Consider the following 17817-nt stretch of genomic DNA (forward strand, 5'->3'; position numbering starts at 1 on the left):
AATTGCAGCCACACCTCTCCATGAGGTTGCTTTGTGTAGTTCAAGGCTTCATCCCCTCTGGGCTGGATGCACCAAGTACTAAGTTGTTGGTTTGAAAACTCAGGAGTTCCGCAGGTGAAATCCAAAACTGCCCCCAACCCTGCCATTCATGGAGAGCAAGGAAAGATGGAAGAAAGAGGCAGAGCGCTCCAGATTGGTAGGTGGTAGGTTGAATAAGCAAAGGAACTTACAGACGAGGCTGGTCTTGGGCAACTGCAAGACCAGTAGATCTCAGTACCCGCCTGCCAGAATCTTAAAAGTTCATATGGAGGCCTTAACTGGGTTCAGTCACGTATACTGTCCAGATGTCTCAACAACACCTTATTCTCTCAAGGCTGCATCCCTGCAACAGCTTCCACCGTGGAAACAGTAAGCAGAACGTACATTCTAAGGACAGAGAAGTGAGTGGGGAGCCTCTGATTGCCCAGGTCCAGCTCTCGGGTCAACCAGCAGTCAAGACCTCTTAATGACCCCCTCCAATGTAAGTTCACTCTCTTGTCAATTCATTCCCTTCCTTTCAACTTCCCATCCATTGATCAAAAAAGATCCAGGATCCCCAGAGACTCACAAATATGTTCTGTATTTGGCCATTACATTGATCTTTCTTATTTAACATGTAATCAGAGCCATTTTCTATCAACCATAGTCTCCTCCTCAATGTCCAACCTCCAATTATTTTGATTTTTTTTTTTTTTGCTGTAGATTCACGTATATTTTCATTAGCCATTTCAGAGTTTTACTAGTAATGGGAAAGGACTTTTAAATTGTTTTGCCTGTTTTTTTGGTCATGGAAAAATATACTAATCAGTGGCCCCTTTCTGATATTCTGTGAGGTTTGATTCTGAGGATTTTTTTGGTATCTTACTTCTAGTAGAATAGACCCACTGGTGCTGAGGTATTCCAACATTCAGAACAAATGGAAGGAACTTTGTATTAAAGATTTATTCTGAAAAACTGTTTAAAAACAATCTGATGCATATATCAACACAGCATAGTTCCATGCTGACTCATTTGGTCAGAGACAGTCTGGAAAGATGTTAGTAGACAGCAATCACACTCTCTAGAGAGTTAGAGAAGTGGACTGCTTCAGGATATTCCAGAAGCATATTTGCTCCAGGAGAAGAATGTATTATAGAAACACTACAGCAGTGATTCTGAAACTTGAGCATGTATCAGAATCAGCTGAAGAGCTTGTTCAAACAAAGACTGCTGAGACTCAAACCCAGAGTTTCTGCTTCAGTGAGTCAAAGGGGTGGAGCCTAAGAATCTGCATTTCTTTCTTCTTCTTCTTCTTTTTTTTTTTTGAGAAAGATTAGCCCTGAAGCTATCTACTGCCAGTCCTCCTCTTTTTTGCTGAGGAAGCCTGGCCCTGAGCTAACATCCGTGCCCATCTTCCTCTACTTTCTATGTGGGATGCCTACCATAGCATGGTGTTCCAAGTGATTCCATGTCCACACCCGGGATCCAAACCAGCGAACCTCGGGCAGCTGAGAAGCGAACGTGCGAACTTAACCGCTGCGCCGCCGGGCCAGCCCCGATAATCTGCATTTCTAATAGGTCCCCAGGTGAGGCTGCTGGTCTGCTGACAACACTTTGAGAACCGCGGCCTTAGAGAGAAGAACATCTTCCAGAAACAGGTTAGTGTTAGGAAGGAACAAGAAACAAAAATTTTTTGCTTCCAATTTATTTCGAATTCAATTGTGCACAGGTTAATTTTCACAAAACACCACTTTGTTCCTACTTTTAATATGCTCAAAATTTCCACTCTTCATTTTCTTCTAAATAAAGTCGTAATAAGTAACCAGAAAGTGAAAATCATTAGCAGTGCCCCCAACCTTTCACCTATGTTCTTAACAAACTAGTCCATTTCTTGGCCCTCAAAAAAATTCTAAGCCTTCATGCCCTAACATTTGTTCCTCCTACTTGTTCTTCCTGGAATGATTTCTTATTCTCACCAGTGTTTTTGCCCTTCAAAGTCCAACCCATTCTTGAAGACTCAACTAAATGTCTTCTCCATTACATTTTCTCAGATACAGTGATAACTTTTTTTTTTTTTTAAAGATTTTATTATTTCCTTTTTCTCCTCAAAGCCCCCCGGTACATAGTTGTATATTCTTCGTTGTGGGTTCTTCTAGTTGTGGCATGTGGGATGCTGCCTCAGCGTGGTCTGATGAGCAGTGCCATGTCCGCGCCCAGGATTCGAACCATCGAAACACTGGGCTGCCTGCAGCGGAGCGCGCGAACTTAACCACTCGGCCACGGGGCCAGCCCCTACAGTGATAACTTTTTAATCCTGAACTTACTACATATTTCTTTGTACGTTGTTATTTTTATTTTGCAAAACCTTTCATTTCTGCCTATTATAGTTGGGGGAAAAAAAAACCTAACTACTTTTACAGCATTTATTTTATCGCAGCCTTTTAATCCTCCGATCTACCTTACAAGACAGATACTAATATTACAGCCATTTTACAGGCAATTTACTTCTGTATGGTTCATTTTATTTCTAAATTTAAGTTACATGACATCAAACATGTGATTTAAACACATTTGTGTTCCCTAAAATACCCATCACAGTACCTTGCAAATAATTATGTTTATTAAAATAATCGCTGCATTCAAGATCGTTGTCTTTGGGTTGCTATAAGGCAGTGATGATAAAAGTATTTAAATACTTGAGCAGGTTAGTTCTACAGGCTTCTCTGTGAACTAAACTCTGCTTATTAGGAATGACTAGTTGAGGGGAGGATAGAAAGACCCAATTCGCTGTCCTCAGTTCAGAATAACTCTGAAGGGCCAATTCAGCCCAGAGCACCCACGGGATCGGCTGAGGCCTTTGCTGAGACTGCATTAAAGTTCAACTTCTCCCTTTACCCAATCTTGCTTCCTTTACTCTCTCACAGGTCTGGATCTCAAGGGTTCTACCAATAAACTTCTCGCACACAAATTTCCGTGTTTCCAGAGAATGCTTCTTGAAGAACTCAACCTAAGACAAAAGGAGTATGGACTGACCACATTTATTAACTTTATTTTACTTTTTTTGAGACAGTGCTTTAGAGTGGAAATTGTGTATGCTTTATAGTCAGAGAGATTGGAGCTTATCAGGTATCATCTGGGAGAAATTACTACTTAATCTCTCCAAGCCTGTTTTGTCATCTCTTAAGAGCGATCTTGCTAGGATGAAAGACAGTCCACATAAAGCAACTACCACAGCATTTGACAAAATACAGATGCTCAGAACATGGAGGCCTCTAAGTGGGTAAAGCGGAATCACTAGAAGGCTAAGGATCTACAGCACTTCATCGCTACTCCTCCCAGATGTGTTTCTTTTCATTATGTTGTAATACTATGGCCTGATTTGTATTGAAGGTCCCTACTTTAAAAAAGCCACATGGATTCCAAGTTACTCAGTGCTCCAGCGGTGAGAGATTTTCCTCCAAGTTTGAGAGTAGGGAAAATTTTTCCAGCATGAGACACTGGGATATACAAATCTTCACCACATACAACGACAGTTATGTAACGTCACCTGACTCCTGCTTCTCAGTGGCTTCCAAGGCAGAGAGCCTGGCTCTGTGTTCAGTCACGGCAACGGAGTTGACCCACTCTTTTGACAGGTCTGCTGTCCTCCCCCAATCCAATTTTCTCCTTTTATGATCTGATTTTATTGTTATGGCCTGGGCATTTTATTATAAACTACTCTTTTAGAAAATGTTAGGCTAAACAAGAATCGATCTCCAAGATTCTGAACTCTTGAATTCTCTCCCTGGCCAAAATCTCCTGATCTCTAATCCTTCCCATAATTTCTCTCACCGTAAATCTGATCTTCAGTTTTATGACCTTCAAATTTCAATCTCTCCTAATAGTCCGTGTCCATAACTCACCTTCATGTTTCCTTTCTAAACTTTGCAGTTTGAACCCTATCTTCAGCTGTCACACCATGAGTTGACCACCAACACTAAACACCAGTTGCTGTAACCGAAAGTTCGGTCTCTGAACCCGATGCCAATCCAAATAACGAGAATAGAGTCTTGAGTGGAAGAGGAAAGGTTTTTACCATGCCAGGCACAGGGAGCAAAGCAAGGGCTCATGCCTCAAAAATTGCTAGCTCCCTGATGAGGAATGGGTAGGGATTTTTATTTGGGAAGCCTCCACTCCTTGATATTCCTGAGACAGTGGCTTTCCTGGCAAACTTCAAGGACATATGATTAGCTAAACTTTAGTGTGCCTCCAACTCCAGGCCACCTGGGCTTTTAACAATTTGTAACTCCCATTTAGTTGTAAAGCTCAAGGAGTCCAAGTTTAAAGAAACAGGTATTTACATATGAGTGGAGTTAGAGAAGCAGGAAAGCGGGAGGTGGGTTTTAGTTTTAACCCCATATACGCTGGGTTCAGTGTGGGGGAACTGATATCAGGGCTGACGTTAAGAGCCTGTAACATTACCATATATTTAGTACTTACTATGTAATGGAATTATGTTAAATGATTTACAACAGGGGTTTACAAAGTGTGGTTCTCCAGACCAGCAGCATCAACTTTGCTGGGAAACTTATGAGAAACTCCATTTCTGAGACCCATCCAAGATATTGTAAATCAGTAACTCTAGGGGGGTGGGGCCCACCAATCTGTGTTTTCACAAGTGCCCCAGGTGATTCTGATGAATGTTCTAGTTTGAAAACCACTGCTTTACCAATATTATCTTATTTTATCATAAAAGCCTAAGACTTAAGGGTAAATAGTCTTATCCCAGCTTTATAGATGAGGAAATTAAGGCTCAGATGTTCAGTAAATTGTGCAAGGTCTCACAGATTGCAAATGGCAACGTGGCAAACCAACCCCAGGTCTGAAAGATTTAAGAGTTAATCCTTTCAAGTTATACTCCATGAAATCCCTGACTTGTTTGTTCTCCCATAATTTGTACTTCGTTGATTACTAAACTTGGGTAATCAAGTTTAATCATTTGCTGCACGATTTGTTTCTGTCCTTATGTCCTTGAATATTACTGGGAGAGAAACAAATAAAAGTAGTGATTGTCATCATTATAATACATGTCTATTTTTTACCCCTGAGGTGGGTTCCCAGCTGGTGGGATCACTTGGTGATCTTTCTTCCCATCTTGTGTGGATTCACTGTGACATCTCTGTTAAGACTGCAACTATTCTCCACATTTTCCTAGTTCACAATGCTATTTCCTGTTGATCACAAGGCATCAGTAGAAGGTCTGTCTATTTCCCTGGAGATACAGGGGCAAAATAACATGAGCCTTTCTCACTTCCAGCCATTCTACTTTAGAATCCCAATACATTTTCTTTTTTCTATGCCTTTGTTCTTGCTTCCAAGGAACAGGTGACCCTTTTCTCTGCTAAGATTGATTGCTTAGACTCTTGGTTCACTAGTTCTGTTACTTTTCTCAGATATTCCTCAATAAATTTTCCCCTTGTCTCATTTGGAACTTCTCTCCCACACTTTTGGCCCCTTAACCCCATCCACAAAGTATGTTTGGACTTTCCCTTTACTAAAGAGGAATAACTTTCCTCAATTCTTCTACCATCCCTTCCCTAGTCTCTCTTTCTCATCTTCAGTTCAGTGTCAAATTTCTTTAAAGAACAGTCTAACATTCTTCCTTAGATTCCTTTGCCACTCCTAATAGTGATACCTTTCTAGTACAACAGTTCTCTCGAATGTCATCAAGGAACTTTTCTAAACCAGATCCTCCTCCAAAAGAACCCAAAAGCTTCCTTAATGTGTATTAATATTTCCCCTTTAATCTCTGTACTGTCTGTTACCGATGTGCATCCCTGTAAGAGAACTTTTCCCTGACTTGGTTTCCATGACATTGACATAGCAGAATCCACTTAACCATCTCTTCCCATCTTTTTGGTTGTGCTTTGCTTTCTCTTCTTCTTTCTGTCTTATTATTAATTTCTTCAGCTAATAAACATTTTTGAAACCTGCTATATGCCAAACATTAAGTTAGGCGTTGGGGCTACAACAGTGAATATGATACATGTGGTCCCGTCCTCTCAGACCCTACAGGTTAGTGCAAAAACTAGGAATGAGAAAACAGTACATTATCTCACTTAATCCTCACAGCTGCTTTCTGCAGACGGTGCTAGTATCCATGTTTTATAGATGATGATACTGAGGAACAGGGAGGTCACACAGCTCCCTGCTTTTGTCCTAAGCACTTTCTGTTTTTTTATGTATTCTAACTTACTAAGCTCACATTCTCCCAACAATTTACCTCCATATACATGCCCAGGGCTCGCAAACACAAGAACAAACATCAGCTCTAACCCAGAACCCATCCCCTCAGAGCAAGGCATGGATTGCTGTGTAAACAACCCCACCTGAACATCTCCCTCAAACCCCTAACTAAAAATGTCCAAAGAGAACTCATTATCTGATCGCCTTTCCCAAATTAATGTCGACATAAAACCAACCGTCTGTTCCCTTCTTGACTTCTCAATTCTTAATGGTATCATCTTTTTTCTAGTCTGCCAGGCACAAAATATTAGAGATATCTTGAACAAATCCCTCTCCTCCACGACTGCTAAATACCATTAATTATGTCTCAGCAATGTCTCCTTTTAACCATCTTTACACTTCATTCCCTGCAGGTGTTATCATTGTTCCTACCTTCACGACCTTTACCTGTGGTTTCCACTGCCTCCTAAGTGCTTTCTACAGTTTCACTGTTTTCCGGTTCTAGGTCACCCTATTAACCTGTTACATCAGGCCAATCGTCTTGCTATATTTCTGATCCTGGTGGTTCCCTGCTCAACCCTTCTGAAGTGAAGTACAAACTGCTCAGGCCAGCAATCATAGCACCTGCCTATCTTTCAAGCCAGTTCTTCTATCTTCTTCGATGTACTGTATGTCCTGGGTAAAAGGGTCCACTATTCCCCATACTTTTCTGCCTTTACTCTTTCACCTTAAATGTCCCTCCTTTTTACCGCTGTCTGATGGAATCATACCACATTTTAAGGTTTATCTCAAACGGTCTCCCTTCCATGAATTCTCTCCAGACCTCACTGTTTTTTTGAGCTCCTTGTGGTAATATGTTTGATGTTCTCTTCTGGCACCGTAGGCTGTCTAATACGCTGTTATATTGGTATAAATACTGTCAAAGTGCTGTTTCAAAGCAGGAACTGTGTCAGATTCTCTTCTCCTCCAGGAAAGCCCTTTCCCATAGTAAAGGCTTATTACCACTGGCTGAATTGACATGGTGGGGTGAGTGTTTAAATCAGGTGGAAGCAATAGAGAGAGGATCAAACGAAGCTAAGATAGTCATGCTAAGTCAAAACACAACATATCTTTTGGCACTTTGGCTATATTTCTCTTTTTATTTCTTTGTTCTTGGCATTTGCTCTTCTTGATTTGCTTTATCTATTAGCTTGACAAGCGATTTAACTACAGAACAATGCTGGGCATCTGCAGAAGTCAACAACTGGCTCACAGGAGGAATAGACTGCCCCTTAGAGGACGTTACTGAGCATTTTCTTTCTGAATGATGACGTGTTTGTGGGGTGGTCACTGTTAATTTCTTTTTGGAGCTTCTCTTGAGAACACATGAGCAGCGAATTATCAATATCTCTCTATGCTTTCATCAGCATTGGAATTTCTATTAATTTTATCAATAGTAATTACAACGACAATAACAATACTCTCATATCTGTAGGGCAGTTTATCCTTTTGCACTGTGTTCCGCTTTATGATTTGTTCGGCCTCCATAGCATCCTGAATGCCCATGAAAAACAGTGCCTTCGCAACTTAATTTCAGATCATCTTACAAATAGTGGCTGAGCTGATGTTAGAAAACAGGTTTATTTTGTTGGTGTTTTGCAATTCAAAACGCGGCCCTTGGATCAGCAACCTCTGCCACACCATTAGAAATGCAGAATCTCAGGCCCCACTCCAGACCTATTGGGTCAGAACCTGAAAGTTAAACACCCCTCTACATTATAGGACGGGACAACAGAGGGTATGTTTTCATCCCCAGGGTATTGTAACGTGTGTGTGTGTGTGTGTGTGTGTGTGTGAAGAGAGAGAGAGAGACAGACAGACAGACAGACGGAGATCAGTCAAGGGAAGAAAAATCTCAGTAGAACATAGGTCTCTCAAGTTGGGTGAGCGCTCGCCGTTTTGTGGCGGTGGAACTTCCGTGTATATTTTCAGTAGCTTCACTTGACGATCACTTTGTTATCTGCACTCTGAGGTTAGAGGTTAACTGTTAAAAAAAATGAAAACAGGTGGTGTGTGTGTGTGTGTGTGTGAGTGGTGGTGTGTCAGGTAACTGTACCCAAACCAGGAGGATAAACGACCTAAGCACAAAAGGAAAGCCCTTTCCGGAGCCTTCAGAAGCAGCTCACTCCAGCTCATTTCCAACATCTCTAGTTTCTGGATGCATTTCTCCTCCTCGCGTTTCCCCTTAACACCCACGATCCACTCACTCCATTAAAGCCAGTTGCTCGCCTCCCGGTTTCTTTCTTCCTTCTCGTCCCTCTCCCTCTTTCCCGGCACCCCCGGGCCGGCCCCTCCCTCCCTCCGCGCCGACTTGCACCTCTCCCCAACCGGGTGCACCTGAGGCTGGCGCGGGCTCGGGACGCGTGCGGAGCTCCGCGGGCGCGGCGGAGGCAGAGGCGCGCAGACTGCCACCTCCAGCCCGCGCCTGAGGGACAGCGCGCGCAGCGCTTCGGGGACCATTCTCCACGGCCGCCGCTCACGCCTGGTGGCGACCCCCGCGGCAGCTGCGGGCGGGCAGCCCTGCGCCCCCGGGCCGGGGATAGCCAGCCCGGCGGCTGCACCTCCCAGATGCCAGGGCCAGGGCGCCGGGCGGCCGCCAGCAGGAGGATGAAGGGCTCGGTGGGAGGAAGGAGAGAAAAGCTACAGGGGGCGCCGAAAGCTCAGCCCAGCCATGGTAAGTTGAGCGCAGAAGAGATGTCTCTGCTGGGGTGGTGGAGTTGGCTGGGGTGCCAGGCGCGGCGCTGGGGTTGCGCCCCTGCCGGGTGCGAGACGCACCGAATGGGCATTTACAAGGTCCGGACCCGGGACCTCCCTCTCCCGAGGACTCCACACCATGAGTCCGCACCCCTGCCTCTTCTGCTGGGCGCCCAGCAGAGCTGTTAGGTTGTGGGGGCCGGAGTGGAGAGCGCAGAGCTTGAGGGTCTCTGGACACCACGCGCTGCCGAGGACCAAGGGGCGGAGGAGGCAGCGGTGGAGAGGACAGGGTCAGCCTGGCTGTGGTCGCATTCGAGGGCTGGGCCACCAAGGATGGACGCCCTGCTGCCTGTCTCCTATTGGGTGTGTGCGGGGCGCGCTCCCTCCTCGGGAAACCTGGCGAAGTTGTTGGGATAAGAAAGCACAGTGGTGCCAGCTTTGTGGTTGTCTTTTCTTTTCTTCTTCTTCCTCTTTTTTTTATTTTATTTTTTTAAATCTCTCCTCGGGATGCTCATGATTTTTTGAAGGCAGCGTGAGAAATTACTGAGTTATAAGAAACCTTACAGGGGAATCATGTAGGGTGGGGTTGGAAGGCTAAGGTTAAACTAGTCACCCTGAATCTGATCACCGTCCTGGGCCGGAGTACCGAGTTGCAAGAGAGAGCCGAAGTCACCTTGTGACTTCTTGCATTTTGGGAGAAGTTTTATTGTGGGTGCGAACTGGGGTCAGAGGAAACCTGCCACCCCACTGTGTTGTCACCCCTTGTGAAATGCTCAATTCCGCTGACAATTCAGACTTCATATAATGTATTTCTGGAGGCTGTGTTTAAGTCTGGTTTAGCCTGAGCTGTGGCTAAAGTAACGAGTGATGTGCTGTTCCCGAGTGTTTGAACATCTCCAAATTCTGGAACCTTGAGCTGACTTCGAAATTACCCTTCATTCTGTAGTTGTAACCAGAGGACCCTCCAGCTGGCACTTTTCTATGACATTCCTGTGGTGCTTTCTAGGGATGTGAGGGGGAAATTTCTCTCTCTTCTCTTGAGGCTATTTGCTAGTTGGTCTGTTAAATGTGCCTTTCCTGAGTCCACTCAGTTCTGGTTCACCATGTTCCCTGAAATCAAGTGGAAAGGTGTGTCTCCCTCCGGGTTTTCATGCCACCCTTGTGCTGTACTGGGTAATTCAGTGACTATACTCTGGTCTCCAAGCCTGAAAGGCAAATATGGGTCATTTCAAATTATGTAGATTGATGCAGCACAGTGTGTCTGGAGTTTGCTGCAATTTCTTCACATTTCCTTCCAGATGTTCCTGAGAAATTAACTTGAGCCCTCTCTTCATGGAGCTAAAATATAGACTGGGGGAATGGGCAAACATCTTGAGTTAATGTATTATCTTAGATTTAAGTAAATGAGGTTCTGGAAGCTCTCTGTGTTAGAAGAAAGAGATCTAAGCCAAAATGTAGGACTTTGGGACTATTTTTGCTCTATGACAAAGTGGCTGAAGGACGTTTTGGATCATTTAATCATGGTAACATTAACAACAACAAAACAGCATCGTCTAACATTTGTTTCCCACTCACTGTGCACCGAGCAGTGTGTTAAGGGCTTTGCAGCCCCTATCAATGCATAGCAGCCCCAAGAAAGCAGCATTGTTACCATCTCCATTTTGTGGATAAGGAAAGGGAGCCTTAGAGATGTTAAATTTGAGAAAGTTCCAGAGTTGGTGTTTTGGAACCCAAGACTGCTGGACTCTGAAATCAGTTCCATTAACCACTGTACAACCTCTTTGAGCCTCACTTGAAAAGTGGAAGGCTAACCTCTCTAAGTTCTAAATCTCATGAAAAATTAGTATGGTGATGACAATATCATAGACTGATTCATCTACAACTATTTCAGATGTTGAATGCGACGGAAAAGTGGACCCTGAGACTTGAAATCAAGTGAAAATTGTGTGGCATTTATGTAATTCGGCCTGCCAGCCCTATAGACGGCTAAATGCTGAGGTCTTGGTGTTCCTCTTGACGTTGTTCCTTCCTTGAGCTCCTTTATTGTAAATCGATGGTATTATATTGTAGCCTTTCTCTTAACAATGTGTGATTTGTAACATCAAACGTGCCAGGTGATAACATCACATTTGTATGGCTCTGTCGAGTTATCCCGAGGTCTACCTGGACACTCTCATATTTCAGCCAGCTTGTAATTCTCCGATCCTAACAGAATGTGGAAGTTCTATTGAGAGATAATACTAGCAGCTTGTTTTAAAATTTCCTTTTTATTTTGAATGGTATTTTCAAAATAATTATACCTCCTGCTGTGATTTGCCATTTACTAGGTGCATCAAAAGTTTAATAATGAAAAATGTTTGCAATTCAATGAAACATGGGGTTTCATCTACAATAACAACTCCAGCTAAAAGATTCACATCTAATTTAGGGCTTATTTTATCTGAAATTTAATTAAGATGTTGCATTTCTCATTGCGGAGTGTGTGTAGGTAGCTGAGTACACATCTTCCTTTATTTTCTTGTAATCTCCAACTTTATGAATTTATTACTCATGAATTCTTCAGATAAGTTATGTTGGTGCCTGTCTAAAGATTTTGAGGTTTTAAAACTAAGAGCAAGAATGGCAGATAGGATGCATTTGTCATATTTCTTTACAAGCTGTAATCATGCTTGTTTTGGGAATAGTGATCTATTTTATGTCACAGGTCTGCACCTGAATGGAATTATCAAATAAAAAGCATATAAATCCATTGGGACACTAATGATATTAATATCCCAGATGTGAGAGCAGCTTTGGGAAATAGAGAATTTTTGAGAAGTTAAAAATATTTTACCATGTTTCATTATACTTGCATGGTATATTATTGTTTTCAAATAAAACCACATTTCCCTGCCCAATTAAACTAATGTTGTTGCTGTGAATTCTTTTTATTTTCTTATTTATTTTATTTTTATTTTACTTTTTTGCCCTGGAAGATTTGCCCCAAGCTAACGTCTGTGCCAATCTTCCTCTATTTTGTATGTGGGTCGCCACCACAGCATGGCCCCCAAGGAGTGGTGTGGGTCTGCACCTGGGAACTGAACCCGGGCCATCTCTTAAGTGGAGCACACCGAACTTAACCACTAGGCAACAGGGCTAGTCTTGAATTCTCTTTTTAGAGTTAAATTGTGTTTTCAAGTAGTAAGTTAACATTGCATGAAATATAAATTTCTATCTTTTCTTTTGATGTAGTTGAAGTCCTAAAAACAATGTGTTTTGCCTACCAGAAACAATACGTTTTTGAGTATGTAAGCGTTTTAGCAGAAGTATAAAAATAGCGTAGGAATAACTTGCCTAGAGGTTTTGTTTATCTTTTGGAAGTGGATAATGAAGTTGTTATAGTGGTTACTACATTTAACCTTAGTAGTAAAGTATTGAAACTAATTATAAATTTGAATTGAGTTGCAAAATATTTTGTGACAATGAGAGTCTTGTAAATGGCTTAGCCTTATAATCACATGAACATATGTTCTACTGTATTTTACAAATTTTTAAGCTCCATATTTGCACAATAGAACTAATAGTTTGTCTCATTTTATTTCATGATTGGAACGACCAGATCTCTGAAAAGTGATTTTAACTCTATAGACCATTGAGTCACATTGATATCACAGATTGAAGAAACTAATATTGGGGAAGGATGTGTAATTCTGAATGTTTCAAGAGTTTAGAACTCAAGGTGGATGACACTTCTCAGTTTTTTGACAAGGGCTCTAGAGTGAGAGTTTGAATAAAATAAAGCCTGTGGGTTGAAAATCAAGCAAGCACTTAAATAGCCTCTTAGGAAAGCTAGAGCTGCTCAAGTAGGGTCCATGCCTAAAATTCGTTAGTGTAGTTAATCTTTTGAACAAGTGGATAACACATTGGAGATTATATTTAAAATTCAAGTACATTAAAAGTGTGTTAATTTATATCTTCTAGTGCTTGCTAAAATTAGCAATAACTCCTCTTTCTGAAATGACACAGTCTTAACCTTTAAAAAAAAGAATTGCAATGAGAGAGAAGTTTCACAATGTCGAGAGACAGAGATCAATCAAATTCCTTCATAACGTCTTTAGCTCATTTTAGATGTGGTTTTAATCATATCCAAATAATTCTGTACCACTTTTAATATTTTTCCAAGATTGAGGATGGGTTCTGAAGAGTATCTTACTCCTAACCTACAGATGAGTAAGTAAAGAATGTTAGAACACAGTTCTAGAATGAGATAGGGACCACTAGACCATTTAATGACTTTATTACTTTGCCTATAGTGTCATCCTATCAAGTGCTTAATTTTTTGCTTTATTTGGAACACAAGGGGGCTCTTCTTCCTGATGTTTATGGAATTACATCTTCCTAAACGAGCAAGTATGCAGCATTCCTAAAAAGGTGTTTTAAATGAGAGATTTGCAGTAGAGGGGAGTTCTTCCTCTTCTTCCATGCAGTTATGTAGCCCATCTGCTGATCTGGGCTTGTCTTGATTACCCATTAGACCTGTCTGTCTCCATGAGAAGAAAAAATGTTATTACGGTGCAGTGAGGGAGGTCCATTTGAGGATTTTCCTAAGGGTTTCTCATAACTTGGTGTCAGACGTTCTTTGTGAAGTTTTTTCATGATCTTGTCATGTGTTCTGTTTTTAAGTCTAAAGAGTTATTCACTGCTGTTTTTATAATGTGTTATTAAAAATTATTAGAGATTTCTTTCATTTACCCTCAACTGAAGTGAAATAAAAATCAATGAAATGTTTCTATAGTGTCTTTACTTTACTATTACTTGAACAGAGGAATACACATGAAACTCCGGAAGGCATCCTGAAAAATCTAGATTTTAACACTGCATTTTTGTAGAGGACAACTTCCAGGAGTTAGTCTCAGTGTATCAAATCTATCCGGGTCACCTAGAATTTAAGGAATAGAAGTTGTAGGTACTGGATTGAGTTCTCAGGTGGTTATAAATTTTACATTCGTAGTAAAATTTGATGTTGCAGTCATAGAGACAAAATAGTCATTTAACATGGTGTAGCATTTAAGAGTGTGAACTCAAGATCTAGAATGCCTGGGTTTACGTCCTTAGAGTACAAGCTGTGAGTATTTAGTCAACTTATGGTACATCTCTTTGCCTCAGTGTCCTCGTCTATAAAATGGTGACAATAAATAACTTATACGTTTATTGAAGACTCAATCAGATGATACATGTGAAGTGCTTCAGATAGCATAAGTACCAAGCGAGTACACCATAGATGTTAGCTATTTTTAAGTGTATTAGTTTTCTGTGGCTACGGAAACAAATTACCCCGAACTTGGGGGCTTGAAATAGCAGGAATGTGTTCTCTCAGTTCTGGAGGTCAGAAGTCTGGAATCAGCCCCAGAGGGCCGAGATCAAGCTGTCAGCAGCGCTGTGCTCCCTCAGGAAGCTGGAGGGGAGAATCTGAGCCTTGCCTCTTTCAGCTTCAGGAGGCTGTTGGTGTTCCTTGGTTTGTGGTGGCATCACTCCCATCTCTGCCTTTGTCTTCCCTTTGCCTTCTCCTCCATGAGTCTACTGTCTCTCTGCTTTTCTTTTCTAAGGATATTTGTGATTGTGTTTAGGGTCTCTCCTGATAATCCACGATAATCTCCCATTTTAGATCCTTTATTTAATCACACCTACAAAGACTCTTTTCAGGGATTTACAGGTTCCAGAGATTAGGATCTGATGAATTGTGGGTGTGTGTACACATTATTTTGCCTACTCCAATCATCATCCTCGTATTTTTCTACTGTGTTAAATGTATGAAAAGATAGCAGAACCAGCATAACTAAATTGCAGGAAATGCAGAAAGGACCAGAAATTTCATGTATTTTTAAAGTACATTGTCTTGAGTTATGTTCAAATTTTGACTAGATTTTGGATCAAAGGCTTCAGGGCAATTAATTATTTTCTTTCACTTCACTTTAACAAAAGCAGTCAATAAATATTTGATGAGTGATTACTATGTGCTTATAGAGCGCTAGTACTGGGAATATCATCATTGACAGGAACCTGGGCTCTTGGAGTGTCTAGTGTATAAATAATAGCATGACTCTAGACAACTACTAACTTGTAACAAGCACTTTTATTGAATAGAGTTGACTCCTTATGTTTAAACTCAAAATTTTAGGAGCAAAGGATTCCTATTTAACTCACTTTAGAGAAAAAGAACTGAGACAAGGAATATACAGCTAGGAAGAGACAACTTTTGAACTCTCTTCCTTCTGGTTACACTATACACACTTTGGAATAAAATGAAGAATCAGGAGAAAATTTAACAAAATAAATAAAAATAAATTCTTAGAAAGATAAACAGAATTTCATCAACCACTTAATGTAGTTAATTAGAAATATCAACTAATAAGATGTTCTGGTTCACTAGACTTGGTTTAACTGAAAAGTTAAGAACCTTTCTTTGGAATTCTTGTTTATGTTTTTACAGATTTTTCTAAAAGGCATTAGTCTATTTTCTGGCCTTTGTGATTAGACATTTTATTTAATTATTTATTCTTTACTTGTTTTGAACTTTTAATGGTGGTAAAATACACATAACAGAAATTTACCATCTTAACCCTTTTTAAGTGTGCAGTTCAGTGGTTTTAGGTACATTCAAACAGTTGTGGAACCATCGCCGTCATCCATCTCCAAAACTCTTTCTTCTTGCAAAACTAAAGTTCTGTATACATTAAACAATAACTCTCCACCCCTTTCCCCCCGACCCCTGACAGCTACCATTCTACTTTCTCTCTCTGACTTTAACTACTCTAAGAATCTCACGTAAGTGAAGTCATTCAATATTTGTCTTTGTGTGAATGGCTTATTTCACTTAAGCATAGTATATCCTCAAGGTTCATCCATGTTGTAGCATATGCCAGAATTTCCTTCCTTTTAAGGAAAGAAATATTCCGTTGTATGTATATCCTGCATTTTGCTTATCTATTCATCCATTGATGGACACTTACTTGGGTTGCTTTCAAAAGTTTCCTAATGTAATGCTGCTGTGGACATGGGTGTAAAAACATCTCCTTGAGACTGCTTTCAGTCCTTTTGGAGTATACCCAGAAGTGGAATTGCTGGATCGTATGGTCATTCTATTTTTAATTTTTGAAGGAACCACCATAATGTTTTCCTCAGTGGCTATACTGTTTTACATTTCCATCAACAGTACACAAGGGTTCCAACTTCTCCAGTCCACACCAACACTCATTTTCTGTTTTGTTGTTTTATAGTAAGCATCCTAATGAGTGTGAGGTGGTATCGCACCATAGTTTTGATTTGCATTTCCGTAATGATTAATGTGTTGTACATCTTTTCATGTGCTTATTGATCATTTGTATATCTTCTGTGGAGAAATATCTGTTCAAGTCCTTTGTGCATTTTTGAATTGGGTTGTTTGGCTTTTTTGTTTGTTGAGTTTTAGGAATTCTCTGTATACTCTTGGTCTTAATCCCTTATTAGGTGTGTGATTTGGGAATATTTTCTTCCATTCGGGGGTTGCCTTTTTATTCTGTTAATAGTGTCTTTTGATGCACAAATTTTTAAAATTTTCAAAAAGTCCAATTTGTCTGTTTATTTCTTACGTTGCCTGTGCCTTTTGTGTTATATCTAAGAAATCAGTGCCTATTCTTTACCTTTTTAGTAATGGGTTTAAGATGTTTCAAAAACAATGTGAAATAGCACTAAATTAAATTTAAAAAATAAGGGACTAGAATGAGAATGAATATACTACAATTACAGACTAAAATATGAATAATCTCACAAATGTAATGTTACCCAGCAAAAGTCCGAAAGCCCAAAAAACATGAGTCCATTTACATAAAGTTCAAAATTAAGCAAAGCTAACTCATGAACACATCATGGTTATGGGTTAGGCATGGGGCACGGTGCTGAAAATATTCTGTTTTGCGGGTCTGGGTGTTGATTATATGGGTCTATTCACTTGTAAAAATACATCAAATTGTGCATGTGATTTATGCACTTCTCTGTATTTGAATTATACTTCAAAAAAGCTGCAAAACAGTTAATCATTGAGAAACACATTACAAAGAGAAATTTCCTTAAGAGTAGGAAAGACGTATAAAGAAATACTCTAACCTGTGTTCTTAGGGAGTATCCATCCAGAGGACTTAAATTTGGCCCTGAGTTTTTAAACAACTATCAGATCTGTAGAAGCAGATGTCATCAGAACTCCATTGTTCAGGAGAGAAAAAAAGCATTCCTAGCACTGAGACTGGAGAGAATTTTTCCCATGAGTCTTCGTGAAGAGGAAACTGAACGGTCGGTTCAATGAGCAACATCCTTGTTAATGTAGCAGAGACTTTCATAGGAATCTCTCTTACAAAGTACAGAGCAGAGCAGTTACTGGGATGTTTTCTGGTCTGGCTTAACTTCAAGCATTTCAAAGTTTCTAGAAGGATGGGAAGGCTATGTACCCTGTAGACAATGCTTTATAAACTTTGCTCCCTCTAATGACGCTTTTGGCCATGGTTGTGTGGCAGTGAGCTTCAGTCCACTTACTTTGACAAATTCTGAGGGCTGACATTCTTTGTGATGAGTTGAAAGCTGGAGTCAACTTGACTCTTGGGGAACCTGGGAAAGTGGATACCTTCCAGAAATGATAGGGATATCTCTGAAGTAGAAGCAAGATCCATATTTACCTTAAAAATAAGCAGGGTACAGTGAACTAAGTTGGATTTTCCTTGATAATTCAATTCTTCATAGGTCTCCCTGAGCATCAATAATCTAGATGATAATAGATATAATCCCATAGAAAATAAACTCGTTATGGCAGGGACTATGTTTTATTAACCTTTC

General features: G+C 40.6%; 1 protein-coding gene and 1 long non-coding RNA gene across 2 annotated transcripts in view; both read left to right on the plus strand.

Moving 5' to 3' along the window:
- Nucleotides 1–1356: 1356 nt before the first annotated feature.
- On the plus strand, nt 1357–5081 carry LOC139076047 (uncharacterized). Its single transcript, XR_011527278.1, has 2 exons — nt 1357–1676; nt 2943–5081. It is a non-coding gene; the product is annotated as an uncharacterized lncRNA (long non-coding RNA).
- A 3384-nt stretch (nt 5082–8465) lies between these two features.
- The window catches only part of ZNF385D (zinc finger protein 385D), an 801336-nt gene continuing 791984 nt past the window's right edge, over nt 8466–17817 (plus strand). The window contains exon 1 of the mRNA XM_070575952.1: nt 8466–8956. Coding sequence (XP_070432053.1) covers nt 8851–8956 — 106 coding nt within the window. The 5' untranslated portion in view covers nt 8466–8850. The remainder of the gene's footprint in view (nt 8957–17817) is intronic.

The sequence above is a fragment of the Equus przewalskii genome, chromosome 15 (genome assembly GCF_037783145.1).
Source record: "Equus przewalskii isolate Varuska chromosome 15, EquPr2, whole genome shotgun sequence".
NCBI lineage: Eukaryota > Metazoa > Chordata > Mammalia > Perissodactyla > Equidae > Equus > Equus przewalskii.